The sequence below is a fragment of the Melitaea cinxia genome, chromosome 26, assembly GCF_905220565.1.
Source record: "Melitaea cinxia chromosome 26, ilMelCinx1.1, whole genome shotgun sequence".
Taxonomy (NCBI): Eukaryota; Metazoa; Arthropoda; class Insecta; order Lepidoptera; family Nymphalidae; genus Melitaea; species Melitaea cinxia.
The window spans coordinates 8,504,317-8,523,314 of record NC_059419.1 but is presented as its reverse complement, the minus strand read 5'-3'; the positions used below and the strand labels follow the sequence as shown (position 1 = coordinate 8,523,314).

The 18,998-nt window shown below is 32.0% G+C and overlaps 1 protein-coding gene across 1 annotated transcript in view; it reads right to left on the bottom strand.

Moving 5' to 3' along the window:
* Positions 1 to 1,778: 1,778 nt before the first annotated feature.
* LOC123666542 (zinc finger protein 408-like) overlaps positions 1,779 to 18,998 on the bottom strand; it is a 69,837-nt gene continuing 52,617 nt past the window's right edge. The window contains exons 6-9 of the mRNA XM_045600652.1: positions 4,875 to 5,059; positions 4,223 to 4,388; positions 3,098 to 3,319; positions 1,779 to 2,861 (exon numbers count right to left, since the gene is read on the bottom strand). Of these exons, the coding sequence (XP_045456608.1) occupies positions 1,843 to 2,861; positions 3,098 to 3,319; positions 4,223 to 4,388; positions 4,875 to 5,059 (1,592 nt within the window). The 3' untranslated portion in view covers positions 1,779 to 1,842. The remainder of the gene's footprint in view (positions 2,862 to 3,097; positions 3,320 to 4,222; positions 4,389 to 4,874; positions 5,060 to 18,998) is intronic.

Here is an 18,998-nt window from a genome sequence, read left to right as displayed (position 1 = left end):
AGTTTTGTATTCAACAAACAAAGATACTCTTAATCGAAAACAATCATCGAAAATATCATTCTCATAACCAAAATGTCACTTGAACGAAAAAACGAGTTTCGGGCTATTGCATGTGGTTTGTTTTTATTACATACATTGAGACCCCAGAGCAGTGACGTCACATGTCATATAAAATGTCGACGTTACTGTTTCACGGGGTTTCAATATCAATTCAAGAATGAAATAATCATATACGTTAAATCAGCTTATATAACTTTACCTATGTTACGATTATAGTATACTCGACGCGTACGCACAGACACGTCGCAACGCGGATGTGCGCATGCGCCGACACTTAATTATAATACACGATGATAATATTAAAAGAATATTCGGCAACACTTGACATTCTTATACGATTGCGGGGTCGTTCTAGACCGTTCTAGAACATTCTGGAACATTCTGGATCATTCGAGATGCCGATATAGGACGACCACGCGACCTTTCGTGATCTATTAAACTACTGTTCGGGCAACTGTATACCATTTGTATTGTGTGAAGCGTTCGCTTCGTTAACATTTAAAAATGTTTCGGGCTATTGTGTTTTTTATTTATTTATTTGTTTAGTGTAAAAATTAAAATAAATATATCTATTGGGCTGTGTCTGAGTCCGTGAAGAATGTCTCGTGTTTGTAAGTCCATGCAAGACTGTATTTCGTCGAAATTGGTTTTAGTTTTCGACGAGGTTCCAATTCGGCTGTCGTCGGGCGACGAGTTCGTCGGTTCAGTGAATAATCGCTATTTTTTATTATTATTATTTCATGAACAATCGTATTTACATAAAGAAATGAAAAATATAACAGCAGTCTTATTAAAAAGAACATAATATTCAATATATTTATTTACAACTATACAAAATAAAAATAATAAATTTGTAAATAATTATTGATATTTGATATTTTTTTTTTTCGTCAAAAATAATAACCGTATAATATAATAAAATAAATTGTTATTTTTAATTTTATAAAAAAAAAAAAACAGAAGCTTCAACATTGTCTAAACAGCCTACGTATTTACAATTATCACTAATATGGCATTTAAATAAAATTATAAGCCAAGAAAAAAAACAGATATATGAAAAAAAAAGTTAAAAATTTCGATAATAATTTGCAAATAGAACATTTTGTGCGTTCAAAACTTGACTAGCATGAGACGTGTTATTGCGTGAAAAAGTATAAACATAATTGAATAAAAAATATTATTTGGAGAACTTAACGCAACTAAATATTGCAGAGACTCGCTAAATGCGATAAAAACGTGCTTAAAACAGTTTGGCACATCCAAAAGTTTGTACTAAGCTAAAAAATACATCGTTCTGTTATAAAGCTATTAAAAAATAAATATAATAAAATCACTCAAACAACCAAACAAATATTTAATGAAGATTGCACTGATTATCCGTTATTCTACACCTAATTATTTGTTCGGGCGAGTTTCCGTTCCACTTTGTTCATTCGACTATTTTATTACGTAATTTTTATATTTACACAAATATTGTTTCCGCTAAACGCTCATATTTACAACAGTTAGTTCTATCTAAGTTTTTAGTATTATCATTCATTATATAATTTCATTCGGTATAGAAAACGAGTCGGTTCAGTTCGAAGAGAATAAACGGCACTGTTGTAATAAAACGAACAAAATTACTAATCAGAGGCGATTTCATTTCACGCTCCGTTCAAAATAAATTTCTCGTTCCGTATCCCTAATAACGTGAAAACTTAATTTTTTTTATTTCGTATAAATATTTTGCGATAAGGTGTGTCCTACCGAAATCGCATCGGATTAGTAATAGCTGAATTTTCATGGCTGAGGATTTTGTTGGAGGTGGACAGCTTGTTGGGCGGCTTGCTGAGCCGCTTGAGCCGCTTGAGCCGCCTGAGCCGCCTGAGCCGCTTGAGCTGCCTGAGCAGCTTGAGCCGCTTGAGCCGCTTGCTGCATTTGCTGCTGTTGTTGTACAACTTGCTGGGCGGCTTGAGCTGCCTGAGCTGCCTGAGCCGCTTGCGCCGCCTGAGCCTGAGCCTGAGCTTGAGCCTGAGCCTGAGCCACTTGCTGAGCTGCGACAGCCTGCTGAGCCGCTTGTTGAGCCGCTTGCACCGGAGATGGAAGATTAAAGCCCAACATCCTCGGGTCATGTAACCGTAGAGCTTGTTGCAATCTCTCCTCTTGAGCGATTCGAAAAGCTTCAACCAGTTCAGGAGATAATTGCCCACTCGCGTCGTTCGTAGGAGGGAAGCCACCGTTGTGTCTTAGAGGACTCGGACTTTCATTGTTATGTGCGGCCGCAGCTTGAGATACCGCTAGTCTTAACGCTTCAGCCTGACTTCGTAACAATGCTTCAGCTTGTTGGATTCTAAGGGCTGCTTCTGTAGGAGCGGGCGGTGTTTCTGGGGGTGGTACTGGTTCTCTGGCTAACTGTTGACGCATCGCTGTAACTAAATTAGCGGCGGCTACTTGTACCGCATTCGCTCCTTCACCGGGTTGAGCCATCATATTAGCGGCAGCAGCAGCGATTGCCGCCACTCTCTCATCACCGTACGCCTGGTGACCGTTGTTTGCTGAACGTAATAAATCAGAAAGTTTATTTACCGCAGCTCCAGCTTCGGATCCCGCTGACGATGATAGGCGGCCGTTTGATGATGAGTCGGAGTGAGCTGGTGATGGGGGAGCTAAGTTTAGAAGACCGGACCCTCCTGCGGAGGCTGAGACCGCTGCGATGATGTCTCTCTCTCGTCTCTCTGCCGCTGCTCGTGATAGGACATACTGAGCAGCGAACTGATGTTTAGGTTCCATTCTCATATGCTCCATGTGAGAGAGAAGACCTGCAATGCATTATTACAAGAATTCATTTTAGATAAAATAATTGAAAAATTAATTAATCAAACGATGTATTGTGTAAACAATGTGTATGATATAAAAATTCTTCAAACATTAACATTTTAAATTGAAGTTCATAAGACTTATAACAAACATGAATTAAGAAAGAAAAACAATTTCTTACGACCTACAGTCGTGGCTTTGATTTCCAGTTCCACGTCTAAAACTACATAAAACTTACCGCTTTCATGTGTAAACACGGCCTGGCAGACGGAACAGGGCCACATTCTCAAACCGCTGGTGAGTTGGGTCTCTGGATGGCAGGCAAGGTGCTTCCTCAAGGAACCCTCGTTAACATAATGCTTCCCACACACTGGACACGGATGGTTCGCAGTTCGCCGCTTCGCTACATAAGGATCAACAGGTTTAGCTTGCGCCGGGTACGGTGATGTGGCGGGCGGACCTACCATCACCACCAGGATTGGGTAGGTTAGTGGGTTAGAGGAGGGAAAGAAAAAAAAACCCGGTTAGTTCCATGTTAGTCGTAATCGACAAACGACAACTTTTTCTAATCGCTGGTTGTTGTACTTCTTTTTACTTTTTTTTATTAATTTTGTAGTCTTCAAGAATGTGCGTGTTCAATCAGTGGTCGGTATAGAAGTAATTCGAGTAGGCTTTTAAGAAAAGTCATCGTTACTTAAAATAATAAATAAACAATTTCGAAATGACGGAAAATTAAATACAATAAACTCAATTGTTGGCATCGAAGCGGTGCCTGTTGGTAATGCAGAAAACAAAGCTATAAGATATATAAACAAAACATGTTATGATAATAAAGTTCGCAAACCATCCGAGGAATCGTTTGATGCAAGAAATGTTTGCAAAACAGTCTACCCTTCCAATAAAGCAGAAACAATAACAGACGATACCTCAGATGGTGCGCCTTCAACTATAGTTACGACTAAGATTATGGAAACGATACGTTTTTATGTTATACCGTTGATTTTTAAAACCAACACCCCTCATGGCTTCGCGCCAGCTGGAAGCTTTTCAGCTCAAAAATCACAAAAATATTTATAACTATTTTAAAAATATATCAATGATCTTTATAAGCTTCCAGTAACGCAACTTACACCTAAACGTCTCTTCTGTCTAACATGTCTTGAAAATATGGCTAATGGCCATTTTTGATTACTGCTTGAAATTTCCATGTAAGCAATATAAAGAGATAAGACACTCGACAAAAGAGATTACTTAATCTATACTTAGAGCTAGGACCATCGCCGTCACCTAATAAAGAAACCATATCTATGAAAATAGATGGAATTCCTTTAGACGTCGAAGTAAAACCGAGCCGGAAACTTACTCGCAACGCCGGACGCGTTCGGGTCCTTATGCGTGTTCTTCATATGTTCGACTAGGGCTTCGCCCCCGAAAACGACTTTGTGGCATATTGGGCATGGTGTAGCGGTGGCGCCACCTATCATTAGTGCCGCGTGTTGCTGCAAAACACCAAGGTGCAGCTGAAGCTCCTATCCACCCCACGGTGGCGATGAGGGCATAGTGCAAATATTAGCATCGTCGAATAAATAAAACACACACGTTAAAGGGAATTTTGAAATTAATATAACGTTTGAACTTAATAATAACAGCCAAAAGTGAATTTTGATATTTTTTTTAAATGAAAATAAAGGAAATAAAAATTAGTTATACTTTATTTTATATAAATAGAAAAAGAAAAATTTAAAAGATTTGTACAATATTGTTGAAAATAATTGGTCATTAAATATGACCAAAAGACATGTATAAAAAAATTGTTAAGTTAACATACAAAGTATTATATTTAGAGAAATTTTCAATGTTTTGAAACAAATATTAAGATACGAAAATTTACCCTTTTATTAATATTAAATGTAAAATTAGATATTGATAATTATATATCTAAAATTGAAAAATAATTACTTAGATATCATTACTAATAATACTTTTCAAAAGTTAAAACTCACATCAATACAAACCTTTGCGGTATGTGTTCTAAGACTGCTCTCTGTAGCAAAGCCCTTGCCACATATATTGCAATGAAAGGGTCTGTTTTTAGCCCTTTCCACTTGAGCGTCATGGTTCCTCAGATGCTGCTGGAGGTTGGACAGCTGGATGAAGGCTCTACCACAGTCTGGTAGGTGGCATTTGTACGGTCGTTCACCTGGAAACGTAGACCATTTTAGAGTGGTTATGAATTTGCTTTTAATTTTCTCTATTAATATTAATATAAATAAATATCTATGTGTGTGTATGTGTATTGTACACACACGGTCGTCTGTTCCTAAAGTAAGCAACTAAATGCTTGTGTTATAGGTAACAGCCGACTGGTATAGCTACATTTTTTTTTTTCGATAAGCATACTAATAATACATATATAAATAAATAAATAAATATATATATATATATATATATATATATATTACACCCAGACTCGGGGTGGGAATCGAACCCACAACCCCCGGAGCAGAAAGCAAGGTCACTACAAACTGCACCAACGGGCTAGTCAATTCTTCTCTATTTCGTTGTTAGATGGCGTTAGTTGCAACTAACTTTGACTTATTTTGTAAAATTTGAATTCTTAACTTTTAATTGATTGTTTAATTGAATTTTCATAATAGAGTAATTCTATAAAATTTGAATTTGTGCTTTTGACAAAACTGGTTTCTATTTATAAAAAAAATGTAATACTATATGTACTGTCCGTTTGTCCAAATAGGTATTATAACTTTATAATCAACAAGTAATGTATTTTGACTGTAAGTAAACGATTCGCATTTTTACATATTTATGGTTATAGCTTGTGTCGCACTTTTATAAGTCATATCGAAAGGTTTTATGGCCTATAACCTACCTCAATAAATGTACTTTATAACAGATAATAAACTATTAACAAACAAACGAATTAAAGTCTTATATTGTGTAGTAATACATAATAACAAAAATTTATGCTTACGTAACATAAAAAGTGTACATATAGATACATATTATATCTTTAAATTTTTAATAAAAATAATAACATCATATGTAGCCATGTACCTACATGTCTTTGAGACATGTACATGCTTAAGGGATATGTATAATCTATTAACTTGTTTATACTAACTAGTATTACTGTCAGCAAAAAATACATATTAAATAACCCGTGAATCAGTCGTTCGTCGTCGATGGTTGTTTTATGGCGAATGATACTTGACTAATGGTGTTATAAGCACCTAGTTTGCCTAGGTTTTTTAACTTGCTATTTCCTACTGTCCCTAGGTTTTATAGCGACTAAGTTGCAGTTATTATGTTAATGCTGTACTTTTTTTGGTGGATTAAGCTCTGATCCTTTTTCTACATGGGGAAAGAGGCCTATGCCCAGTAGTGGCATATTACAGGCTGAAGCGTAAGCGCGTACTTTTTTGTAACATTCTGTATATTTTAGTAGATTTACTTCATTATTTTGAATAAATTCTTATGTCATTTATGTTTATTTTTCATGTTTTATAAATATATTGTTTTTATAAATTTAGTTAAGATAATTTAGTAGATATTCGAGCTTGTTTAAGAAAAACGTAATTAGTGTTATAATATTAATTTTATTGCTTACATGTAGGAAATAGCTCTAAATAAAAACTTATTTGTTCAACTAGGCATCAAACGCACGTTCGAATCTTATTCCTTGCTGTATATGTTGTTCTATCTTACACTAATATCCCTTTTTATGAAGTACAAATGATTACTAACCATGTAAGATTGATCAATATTTGTGACTAAATTTTTTAACCCCCTTTTTTAAATCTTTTCTATTTCCTTTGTCAAGCACTAGGGTCATATATCATAGCAGTACAACATCTAATAAATAAACATTTCCATCAAACAGTAACTCAGCATTTCATATTTGATTGTTATTCATCCGAATTTGGGTCAAAGAAATGTGTCAGTGACGACAGGTCATTGCCCCCACAACCTAAAACCTCTCTCGACCTAACCCAAGATGACCGCGTTCATTTTTAAAATAAGACCATAATAAAACCGGCGCATACTTTTAGCCGTACTCCAAGCAAATGCATAGGTCAATGCACGCACGCACACACACAACTCTCGTATACAGGCCGTTTTCTGCGCAGCTGTATCTATGTGTGCGTATTTTTGCATGTCTGAGAAGAATGCGCGTACACACATGCATTTAAGAAAGATATTGTGGAATTATTTCCTAGATGGTACGATATAATATGACGTACGTGTTGCTATAAATCTCGTTACTAACGGAACGATTCAGTTTGAAAGCTTGAATATTGAATTTATGAATTGTGTAATATTGTCATTTGTCATACAATTTTTGGTATTGGTATTTGATATAAAATGTATGGTCATGAGCCACTGAATTGTATAAAAGTATTGACATTTGTCATACTGTTTTTAGTGTAAAATTTATGAGGTAGTCAATCTGATATAAAGTATGTTCGGAAAAATAAATATATAATTGTGTCATAAAAATGACACAATGTTTTTTGAACACTTTTAAAGATATGATTTTTCTAATTATCATGACAGTGACTATTAATGAGTTATTTTTTAAAAACTAGGCAGTTAAAAAAACACAAAGCATTTAATTGCGAGCTTATCCAAGAAATGCACTTTTAGTAGACAACAAATTAGAACAATTTCAGTCTTTTAAAATTTTATACAATTTTATAAAATAAGTTGTTAGTACACTTCCGTGTTTCAGACAAATTACCATTTATAATTTCTCAATTTTGTATCTCCTCCGTTATTAAAAATTATAGAGTGCTATTTTATGGCCTAGGTTATTGCTAGATTTATTTAATAAAATAGCAAAAAAGTAGTAGTATTTTATTAAACAATTATGAAACGTCTTATTTTCGATAAAGGAACAACCATATTCTTCCTTATAATAAAAAATTAAAGTAAAATGATATAAAATATATTGAAACTCTTTTCATGTCAATATCGTAAATTATATGGTTTATATAGTCTATATAAATACATAAGAAATTTATTACATGAATAATATACTGTATTTTACAACGGTACTTTTAGTGATAGTAAATTTTATAAGGGCGACTCATTAGATCATTAGTTTTAAGTAAAGTATTAATTAAACTTTACTTTAGCTCGTGGGAGATTTTATGAGTCCAGAAAGACATTTTTTAGGCATTATCTTTTGTTACTGACTAAAAGTATTAATTTGAACTATAGAAACGAAAATGTACTGCAATAACTGCGGAAGGGGATTAACTTCGAAACAACTGCTCCAAGTTGGACATTTTTTTTCGTCAGGGCAAAATTAAAGAAATGTTACAAAAACAAAAAAAAAAAAAAACTTTGTACCCCTTATTATGAAAATTCCGCGGGAGAAGTATAATATTTCGTAAACTTGTCACACTGTTGCATATAGGAGAGCAGTAGCTAAAAAAAATTAAAATTATGCATAAAAAATAGGTACATTAAATTAAAAAAAAAAAAAAAACATTACACATACTACCATGTATTTGACACACACACGCATATACATATTTTTATATATACTCTTTTGTTTGTTGTTAAAGATAATGGTCGAATTTCGACCACTGGGCGACCACTAGTTAATTATAGATAAATATACTGGCGGACAGTTTGAAGTTAGCCCTCGCAGCTAGTTAAAAAAAAATAATTAAAGCAATTAAAATTACTTAAGATTTTTTTATTTCAGTTTTTTTTATGACAGCCATATTTGTCTACAGATAACAAAAGTTCGCGGGCATTAGTCGCACAGATTATCTAAAAACTAGCTGTGTACAGATTAAATCTTGTCTAAGCTAAATCTTCCGGGTTCGCCGTTCCCTATAGGTACTATTGTAGCTGGTCGCCCGTTTTTCAACTGTACTGCCTACGCGTGAATGCGGCCAACACAAGTTGACCTCTCATTTCTTATAAGAGCAGGGATGTTGAAAATAAATATTAATAATCGATTTTTAAAAAATAATGTCTTTAAAATACCTACACACACGGTCGTCTGTGTCATATGTCGCTAAGTTAAGGAATTTAATGCTAGTATTATAGGTAACAGCCAAATGTTTTTTTTTTTGATAAGCACATATAAATAATACACATATTAAAATAAATATGCTGAGTTAAAAAAGCGACCTAAAAAAAATTAGCTGAAACATTCCGGGTCGTTTTAATTGATTATTTTGTTAGACGATTATTATTTGTTTGTAAAATTATTTTTTTTACGAAATATCACATCCCTATATACGAGTGCCTTTGGTGTGAAGTGCCAGGGGAGAGGAGAGGGGGTTCTTGTACGCCGGTCGGTATTGTATACGTATATTTTTGTTATTTCTCTATGAATAAATGCAAAGGGAAAGGCGTTCGCCTTAGCACAGTTTGAACGATGTTCGGAAAGGATGGTATCTTGTTAGATTGTATTTATTGCTAATAATTTTGTTTGGATTTTTAGTTAAGTTTGTTTTACTATTTTTCGTTTTTTTTACAGGGCAAAAAGTGTTATAGATAATTAAAATATTGAACCATTGACTTAGACCAAAATTTTTTACTTGATCGTGACAAGTTCTAATTATTTTTTCTTTTTAGAATTTATGGTATAGACAAAAAGGCTACAGACATTTCGACTTCACTGAAAAAACAAAAAAAGGAACCTCTATCATAAGAAAAATAAAACTATTATTTTTAAAACATATTTTACGTAAACTGTTACGTAAGTAACAAGTAAAGTTACCTTAAAGTAAAATATAATAAAATAAATTATAGTTAATTTCTCTCTAATTGGTGATAAAATTTAACATAGAAAATAAATAGACAAAATGGTAATTACTTTCAAGCAACAATCGTGTAGATATCGAAATCTAGGCTCTCAGAGACCTAGGCGGCCTAAGCCTACGCATTCAATTTACATACAAAAGTACTTGCCAGCAATACAAGCATTACCTCTTGACTACGCGTAGGACTGACATTCTTATGCATAAATCTTGTTTTTAGAAAATAGAAAAAATACTAGAGAAAATAGTTTATTCAAAGATGGTATAGTATAGTCTAATCAAATGACATTTTAAAAATGTAATGGAAAATAAAATTTTGTTTAAAAACTATCAAACGTAAGTCTCGTTTTAGACTATCAAGAAGTAAATTTTTTTATAATTTACTTTTTCATAAATAATAAAAAAAAAAAAATTAATAATCAAAATATAATAAGCATTAATCAATTCACTAAATTTTAATAATCAAAATGTTTTAAGTCAAAAAATAAGGACTCACTGATGAAAGTCGTCACTTGTTGATGATAGTAAAAGTACTTTTTTTTCTTGAATAGTAAAAATTAGAGAAAAAGAAGAAATTCAAACGTAGAACATTCCGTGTCGATTTTAAAACACACGGCCGACGGCGCGCGTGTGTAGCGAATTTATTTTTGAATTTGGAACGCAATCTTACGCGCCATTTTGACTTGTATACGAATAATTCTTGCATGTTTTCTCATACAATATTTTAGTTAGTTTTCGACAGATAGATTATTATCTCAATGTAACGTTTTGGTTAAGACTTTGTGCTAGAGATATCTAGATATTCGTAGAGACATTTTAGTATAAAAGATTTTACCACAGATAATCTGTAAAAAGTATGATTTTGATTTCGTGTCAAGGAGGTTTCATCTCGTTAGATTTTTTATTTCTTAAGAAATGTATTGTAGATTGTTTGTTCGATAACTTAAACATAACATATAGGTAACGCATTTAAACCGAACGTCAAATTCAATATAAAAGCAACGCGTAAAAGATAATCGCGAATCATTAATCGTTGAGCAATAAAACATTTTCCGTTAATCCTCAAATAAATCGGACTCCGATAAAATATTTCTACTTACATAATGCATCGTCGATGCGAAATACATAACATTAATTTTGTATTAATCACGGGTACCTATCGGAAATTTAAATTATTGGGCATGAATTTGCGTGCACACACGGTAAGTGCGCCCCCACCCGCCACCCGTCGCCCCCGACACCCCGGCTTCCCCCGGTGGGCGGGGGGTGTCGGGGGGTCACGCACCACCCCAACTATCTCCCCCAACTATTTTGGGGTGGCCAGCGGGCATGAAAAAAATATAATAGTATTCCACCTGCGTCGGGCGGGCAAATGCGCTATCGGCTCGTGTATGCATAGCCGCCATTTTGTTTAATAATAAAACGCCATTTTGTGTTGATATTAAATTACGAATTGTTTAAAGTATTAGTAAGTTCTGTAAAAGCAATAAAAGTTTGAGCCCGTGCCCACGTTTGAAAGTTTCATCCTACTGGATTCCTACGTTTTTTCGACTTTTTTTTTAATTTTCACCGCGGCGCTATCTTACGAATGCTTCAGTGGTCAAATAAAAACTTAAGGAGTTTTAAAAGAACAGGAAAATGCATGGAGTTTCCATCCATTCTATTTCCATTTAGAGAACAGACATAAGTTTTGTTTTTAACAAAATCGTAACATAATACTCTTAAAAGTCATTTTATTAGTCTATAAAATAATCGGAAGCGAATCAAAACCAAAATGCTTCTTATTAAATAACATCACGCTTGAAATCAAAATATTACGAGTTCACTAACTGGGCCAAAAGGTATCAACTAAAACAAAGTCATACAAAATAACTGTCTTGCGTAACATTATAACGCATAAGTTTGGTTAGATGAATGTTTCTTAGAAGGGCTAAACGGATTTGAGTGAAACTTTACATATATTTAATAGGTTACTAAAGGCTAGGTTTGTCTATATAAGTTTTTAAATAATGTTTTATAGGCCTTTTTGTCCCAAAATTGACAAAAAACAAGAAGTTAAGTAAAATCGAAACAACTAACATATACCTACTTCCAATATCATTACCAAAAAGCAACATTTAAAAAAAAAAAAAACAAGAAATATCTACTACATGATTCCTATGTTCCGAACAGTCAACTTAAGGAAAGATAGCCAACTCCTGAAAAGGGTACACGTTTCGAGAGAAGTAAAAAGATTCAAGCGGGCGGACAGAATGAAAGAAAAAGAAAAAAGAAATAACCGCTTTTCCGAGTAAAAATGAAAAAAGTACAAAAAAACTATAGTTGGCGAGTTTTCCTTAAGTTCGAGGAAAGCGTCTCAGTTTACGCTAGGGCTGCCGCTAACGACTTACCTAATTAGTGTTATCTTAACGATGTTTTGTGTGTGTTTTTTGTGCTTATAGTAAATATATAAGTTTCTGTAATAATGTTGTTACATTTTAATTTAGATTTTGTTTAGGTATACCTATTCTATTTTCACAAATTGAGTTTTAATGCATATTTCTGATTCAGCCCGTATTACTGCTGGGCAAAAGCCTCTATCTCCGAGTAGGGCACGGCCGGACATATCCTGCTCGAGATCTGGAGCAACCCGATGATGACAGCTAAATTATATTTCTTTCAAGTTATGTTATGTTCCTGTGGTGGGGTTGGAAGTGTAGATGGCAACGCGCTTACTATGTTTCTGGTGTTGTTTTTATTATTTATTTTTTATTTAAAATTTTATTTATAGACTACGGTATTTTTACCAACAGGTGAGCCGTTTGCCCACCTAATCGTATAAAAAAGCTTTTAGCTTAATTCTTAATTCCCCTTCACTACAATGTCTATCCTCCTACACAGAGAAACAAAATATTACAGTCTGTATCAATCAATCATTACCAATATGTATGATGTATGTAAATAAATATATTAACACCATTTCTAAGTGTCAGCCCTACGTGAAATCGTGTGAACAGGCCAGAATAGAGTCGGCGAACGTCAGTCTCGCGACGATTATTTTTATTCATGGTACGGGACGTAGTTTTATTCGGGAGACTTTTGCATCTTACAGCGATTTAAAAATTAAACTCGATTTGGATTGTTTCACTCTGAAAGATTAATTTTGATATGATATAAGTTTTATGTATTAACTTTAAATAGATGCATCTTCTTTGTTCTGATTACTGTTCTGAGGTAGATTTTTGCATTTATACAAATGCATAATAGTTCCTTCACCCTATTTCGGAGACCATGTAAAACAATTCTTTTTGGTAAAATTTTTTTATTTATTAGCTTTCGTTTAGATATCTTATATGATACAAAATACAAATCTCAGTTGAAGCCTAACTAATCAACTAGTGCATTACTAACTTACTTAACACTTTACCTGCCGTAGGGGTATTAAAAACTTGTCTTTATTATATATCTTATAAGTTCATTTCAAGTAAACGGTAAAGTAAGTATTAGAAACAGGTCTTTAAAAAGATAAACAAGATGAATAATCATATCGACTTATTAAATATTAAAGTCACATTAATTGATTTGTTTGTAAACGAATTTTTTTTATGCGTTTAATCTTGACTATTTAAGTAGATTGATGTCATTGTCAAACGATAAAAATTGTCATTAACTGACCATCTGTTTTAAGTTTTAAAACATTATGATTTTGAAACATTGTGATCGTATTAGTAATTAAAAACTACAAATATTTTTTCTCTCTGCTAAGTTACTAAAGCTACTAAGTTGGTATTGTCCCAATATTTCAAATATTTTATGACCTTAGTACATGGATTTAAATGAGACAGGACTTAAATGTAAATCAATACATCTAATGAAACTTTGATTGTTTAAGCTTTTTGTTTATTTCTTAAAGTACATATAATAAAAATATAACGGGTCGCTGTTTGTACAGGAAGATATATGAGAAAAAATTCTATTAGGACTTTTATCAACGAAAACAATGATTATCAGAATTTTTGTCTGTTTGCCTGTTTCTCTATGCGTTTGTGCACGTTAATCTCAGAAACAGCTTATCCGATTTAGATGTGGTTTCCACTAATATGATGAACTATGATTAACATTTAGTGTTTTCGTCATGACAATCGGTTCACAAATAAAAAGTTATGCAAATTTAAACAACCGTGTAAAATTATAAATACTATTATTTATAATTCAAAATAAAACAAAAGATATAGCCAAAAATGGTCTCCAAAGTCATTATTCCACGATGACGAAGTCGCGGCCACAGCTAGTTTCTTAATAAACAAATATTACCTATACTCATTTATTTTACAATTTTATAAAAATATTACCGCGTTGACCAAGTGTTACTCAAACATATATAAATCATATTGATATTATAAATTTCCTTTATATAAAAATGTATTCATCAAAATCGTTGGAGCCGTTTTCGCTAACTACAAATATATTCACTCAAATATTACAAGTCTAGTGGTAAATAATTTAAGTATATTTCGAATTTAATAAGAATAATCTAGAATGTATGATGAAACGCTTTGAAACATGTTTCGCGATGATTTTATCGGCACTAGATTTGCAGATATAAGTAAATTTTACGTACATTATGCCGTCTTACGTAAGAATATTACACCCTAATTAATAATTATTGTAATATTTTAAATAAGATTTTTTTTTAATTAAAATCTTCAAATACAGCAAAAATAATACTGTTCTCCAGTAGATAGCCTTTTGGTGAGTAAGGTGGCCACAGCTCCTGGGGGATTGGAGGTAGGGTCAGCAACGCGCTGGCAATACTTCTGTTGTTGCAGGCGTCTATGAGCTATGATAATCATTAGGTACATCAGATGAGCCGTACTTTTGTTGCTGCTCTAGTCCATAGTAGCAGTTTGATCTAAGAAAAGTATAAATGTTGATATTACCCATCTCTGTACATTATTCTTTTCGGAGGCTGAATTATATTATAACTCAGAATTTAAATCGTCATAGGTACTAACCAGTTCGAATAGTAAAAAATAATAATAATTTCTAAATATTGACCGTTACTGCCCAAAAAACCGTAACGTAATATTTCTATAAATCTTCCATTCTAATCGACCCCTTGTGTTTTTGTGTCTTCGTAAACTATTGTTAACCCTTTGATTACCTGTCGTCCTGGCTGGGGTCGGACTGATCCGTAGTTTTATTACATTTGAATACAATTCACTAATATTAGATTTGTAATTTGAATTTAATGTTGTACCTAATACTTTGGTCAACAGTAAAAAGAAAATCGATTTTTTTTAAATGATTTCAAGAAATAATTGTGTTTGCAGGCAAACGAAGAAAACCCGACTTCAATTATATCGACAAGTAATACAACGTAGGTAGACGAAAATATAGTCAAGTAAATACGTATTATCAAAGATTACTCAAAAAGTTGTAATCAGATCTCGATGAAATTTAAATGTGTCCACATGATAAACATAGGCTTTCGATTAAATTAAAAATCATCAAAATCGATACACCCAGTAAAAAGTTATGCGGATTTTCGTGAGTTTTCCTCGATTTCTCAATGATCCCATCATCAGACCCTGGTTTCCTTATCATGGTACCAAACTAAGGATATCTCCTTTTCAACAAAAAAAAATAATTATCAAAATCGGTTCATAAACGACGGAGTTATTCCCGAACATACATAATATATATATATATACGATCGAATTGAGTAACCTCCTCCTTTTTTGAAGTAGGCTAAAAAAATAAATTTTCAATTCAATTTTAAAATTAGAGTAAGATAAGGTCCTATTATTAGTTATTTATATTCGCTGCTTAATATTACCGCTTATATATAATAATTATTATTAATAATAAAAATATAAATTTAACAATAATTCAATATTGTGTTTTTAAAAAAATAAAAAAGGGTTATTTATCTATTGTTTCGTTCAAGATATCAAAAAGGGTGACCTTTGACGAATTCCGGTGGACAATGACCTTAGGAAAAAAGTGGCCTGCAGCTGTCCAGCCAATATGCCGAAAATAATAGTTTAAAGCTATTATTATGCTAATATAGTGCGAAGCCATTATTTCACAGGTATAAGGGGTATCTTTGGCCCTTTTGTGTCCGAATTTCTGTTTGCGGACGACGGGTTAAGTTTTACGCTTTGACCGTGTGTGTAATTTGATTGATGTGTGTAAAATAATAGTATATTTTTTCTAAATTATGAGTTACTTATAATGAGAACAGATGAATGTTAAAATAGTGTAGTATATAAGATTGCATATATTTTGTCATAAATAAATTTGTTCGACTTTGTTAAATAACTTTCTTTAACAAACATACAGAAAAAAAGGAAAGTTTAATTTTGTTTTAACGCCTTTAACTAATTTTTTTATTTAAAAAAAATGTTCCAGTCAAAACATTTAGAGAACGTAAATAATCAAACGTTTATGTCAATGTCAAGGATTTTGAATTTCGAATTGATCCAAAGAAAATAATTGCCGCCATAATTATTCATCCAATTAGAATGCACCGCGTCTTATCCCGTTCGATTGTTCAAAATTGAATTTTAATCACCGATTCTTTACTTACAATGGTCCCGCGAAGAATGCCAAAAAATAGGGAAAATGGAGAAAATTGTTGAAAACGCCTTTAAGAAATGGATTCGATTTTATCTGGCATCGGGGAAGCTGAGAGCAATTATCTCGAGCATCTTTTGAGTTTAAATTAAGTGAAAAAACTTAGCAAAGTTTTTTTAATCGTCAGGGCAAAGGTTACATTTTGATCGGTTTTAAATATCAATTATAAAACGATAAATATATATTTCTGTAGAAAGTATAATAAATGTATTGGCTAGCTTCAAACGACTATAATTTTCTTTTATTGCTTCAATAATTTAGTAATACTAGTTATTTGATACAAATCACTGTTTTAATTAAGGTGTGTCCAAACGATCGGTTAAGTCCCAGTGTATGCGATAAACAACTTAACCCTTCCTCGCTTGAAAGGTCAAAAAGGCCGCACGCAATGAAAACTAAAATCTTGAGATAAATTCTTAAACAAAAACTAAATTGCAATCGGAATAATTATTATTTGAATTTTCAAATAAGTTTAGTTTGATAGAAACTAGTGTTATATATATATATATATATATATATATATATATATATATATATATATATATTTTAAATCATCGTTTTCCTTTTATTTCGTTCCTTTAAAATTGATATTATCTCTCTGAATGTTGTCTGTGTTCATCTGTCAATTTAGACAATTTTAAACAAACCTTGTACATTTATATTAACGTAAAGCATATTAAAAATATATAAGACAACCGCTATATATTATTTGTTAAATAAAATAGAGTTTCTATTGTACATCGACCATAGACCGTATTATGTCTGCATGTCTGAAAACCGGTAAGACGGTATTGCACAGTACCGTTAGCTAGTGATGCAACTTTTGATGCCTATAATAACATAATAGTGCACTTATCCGACCGACGAAAATCGATACATGAAATCTTTATTATAATATATATATATATATATCCTAATATAATATTTTATTCAAAAAATATATTTTTTAAATTCAGTATAAAATCTTATTTTAATTACAACAGGAAAAGAATTAGCATGTCATAAGAAATTTGTAATGGCTGAACACATTATTCCCATTGTCTTTTCAAGAGAGGTAATTAAATTAAAAAAGTAAAAGCAACACGCAATCCCATTCTTTGTTAATTAAAGAAACGGCTTTAGAAGAATGAGAGACGCTTAAGTAGCAAGTTGGGAGTTAGTAAAAAAAAAACAAAAGAAACAAAAGAGTTTGCATGTTCGCATCAGTTAACAATTTATTTTTAATTTCGTTTGTAATTTTAAATCTGGAACGTAAATTGAACTTTTAAATTTCGAACGTTTGGATTTTAAAGTAAGTGTATCGGTTACTTTTTTTTCGTAAATAAAGTTTAAAAATCTCACGCACCGCACCTGTTACATTCAGATGTTCCCGAAATCCGGTAAAAAATCACTACGCCGATATTGATGGGTCAGTTCCGGTTTTTTGGTGATTTCATTAAAATAAGATTTTTATTGAGCGGATCGAATTTGACCATCTGTTACGGGTTTTTGAATCGAATTCGAATTTGGATTTAAATTCTAAATACATTGTTCATTTATGTCAAATAAAAAAAAAAAACAGAAAATTTATTTGACGTTTACTTTCAATTAAGAAAAAGTTAAATAGTTATTTTTTTTTTAATTTGAGGTTCAAGAAACAAGTTTTCTTAAAACAATAGTAAATCTTGAAGGAAATTTAAACAATGACTAAAAAATGCATTCTAGAAAATGTACATGTATTTTAAAAGCAGGAAACCTGTTTTTCTGTTACGATATTGTTCCTAGCGTCATTATGTATGTCGTGTTAATTGTAATGCAAAATCCGACATCTTTGTTTTACAGAAATGTGTACGATTTGTTACACTATGACGGACTAAAAAAGAGTTTTTATCTGTATTTAAATGAAATAGTTTCTACTTCATAATAATTTTGTTGTTTTTACAACTATCACGATCTTTTTGATATATTTAAGTTTTCTTCATTTCTTCACATTGAACGCAATTTAAATAAAAAGTTTCTGTAAATATATCTGTGTTATTTAAATGTTGGTTCTAAAATATTCCAATTGTCTCCATTTTTCTTTATTTTCTGACTATATTTTAAAATAATCAAAAATCGTTGGTAATAATTATGATTTTAAAATGACAGCAAATGAAAAATCACAAAAAGCCATCTCAACCCTACTAACACGAAGCATATGGCAACAAAAGGGTCTTTTGGACCCGGGCAAGGAATAAAAACAATGCACTATATAATTAATATCAGCTATTAATAACTCTTTGTAATAAGTTTAGGATCCAACTGTTTTTACTTATTACTTGTTTTCTTTTGTTTTTTTTTTTGTTTCTTTGATTAAATTGTTTCAACTCCTTCTTCGCGGTTCGTTTGATATTTTGTTTTTAATTTTTTGTTACTATTGTTTTATGATTATATTGTTTTAATACATTTTAATAGTCCCTTTGTTAATGGACTGATTAAGGAATTAGCGTATGGTAACAGTTTATTTTTTATTACGAAAAGATAGAAGTTGAAAGCGTAAGTAATTAATAAATTTATTCCTACGTAGGTGCATATGTATTTATTTGTGTTTAAGTTTATTAAAAATTGCATCAAAAGCAATAATTATTGAAATAGTAATAAATAATAATAATAATAAAACGCTTCACACTCAACGGATCCCACAAGAGGATTTTCTCCGGTGTTGGGGGTCCGGAAACACAAACAATACACAAACACAAT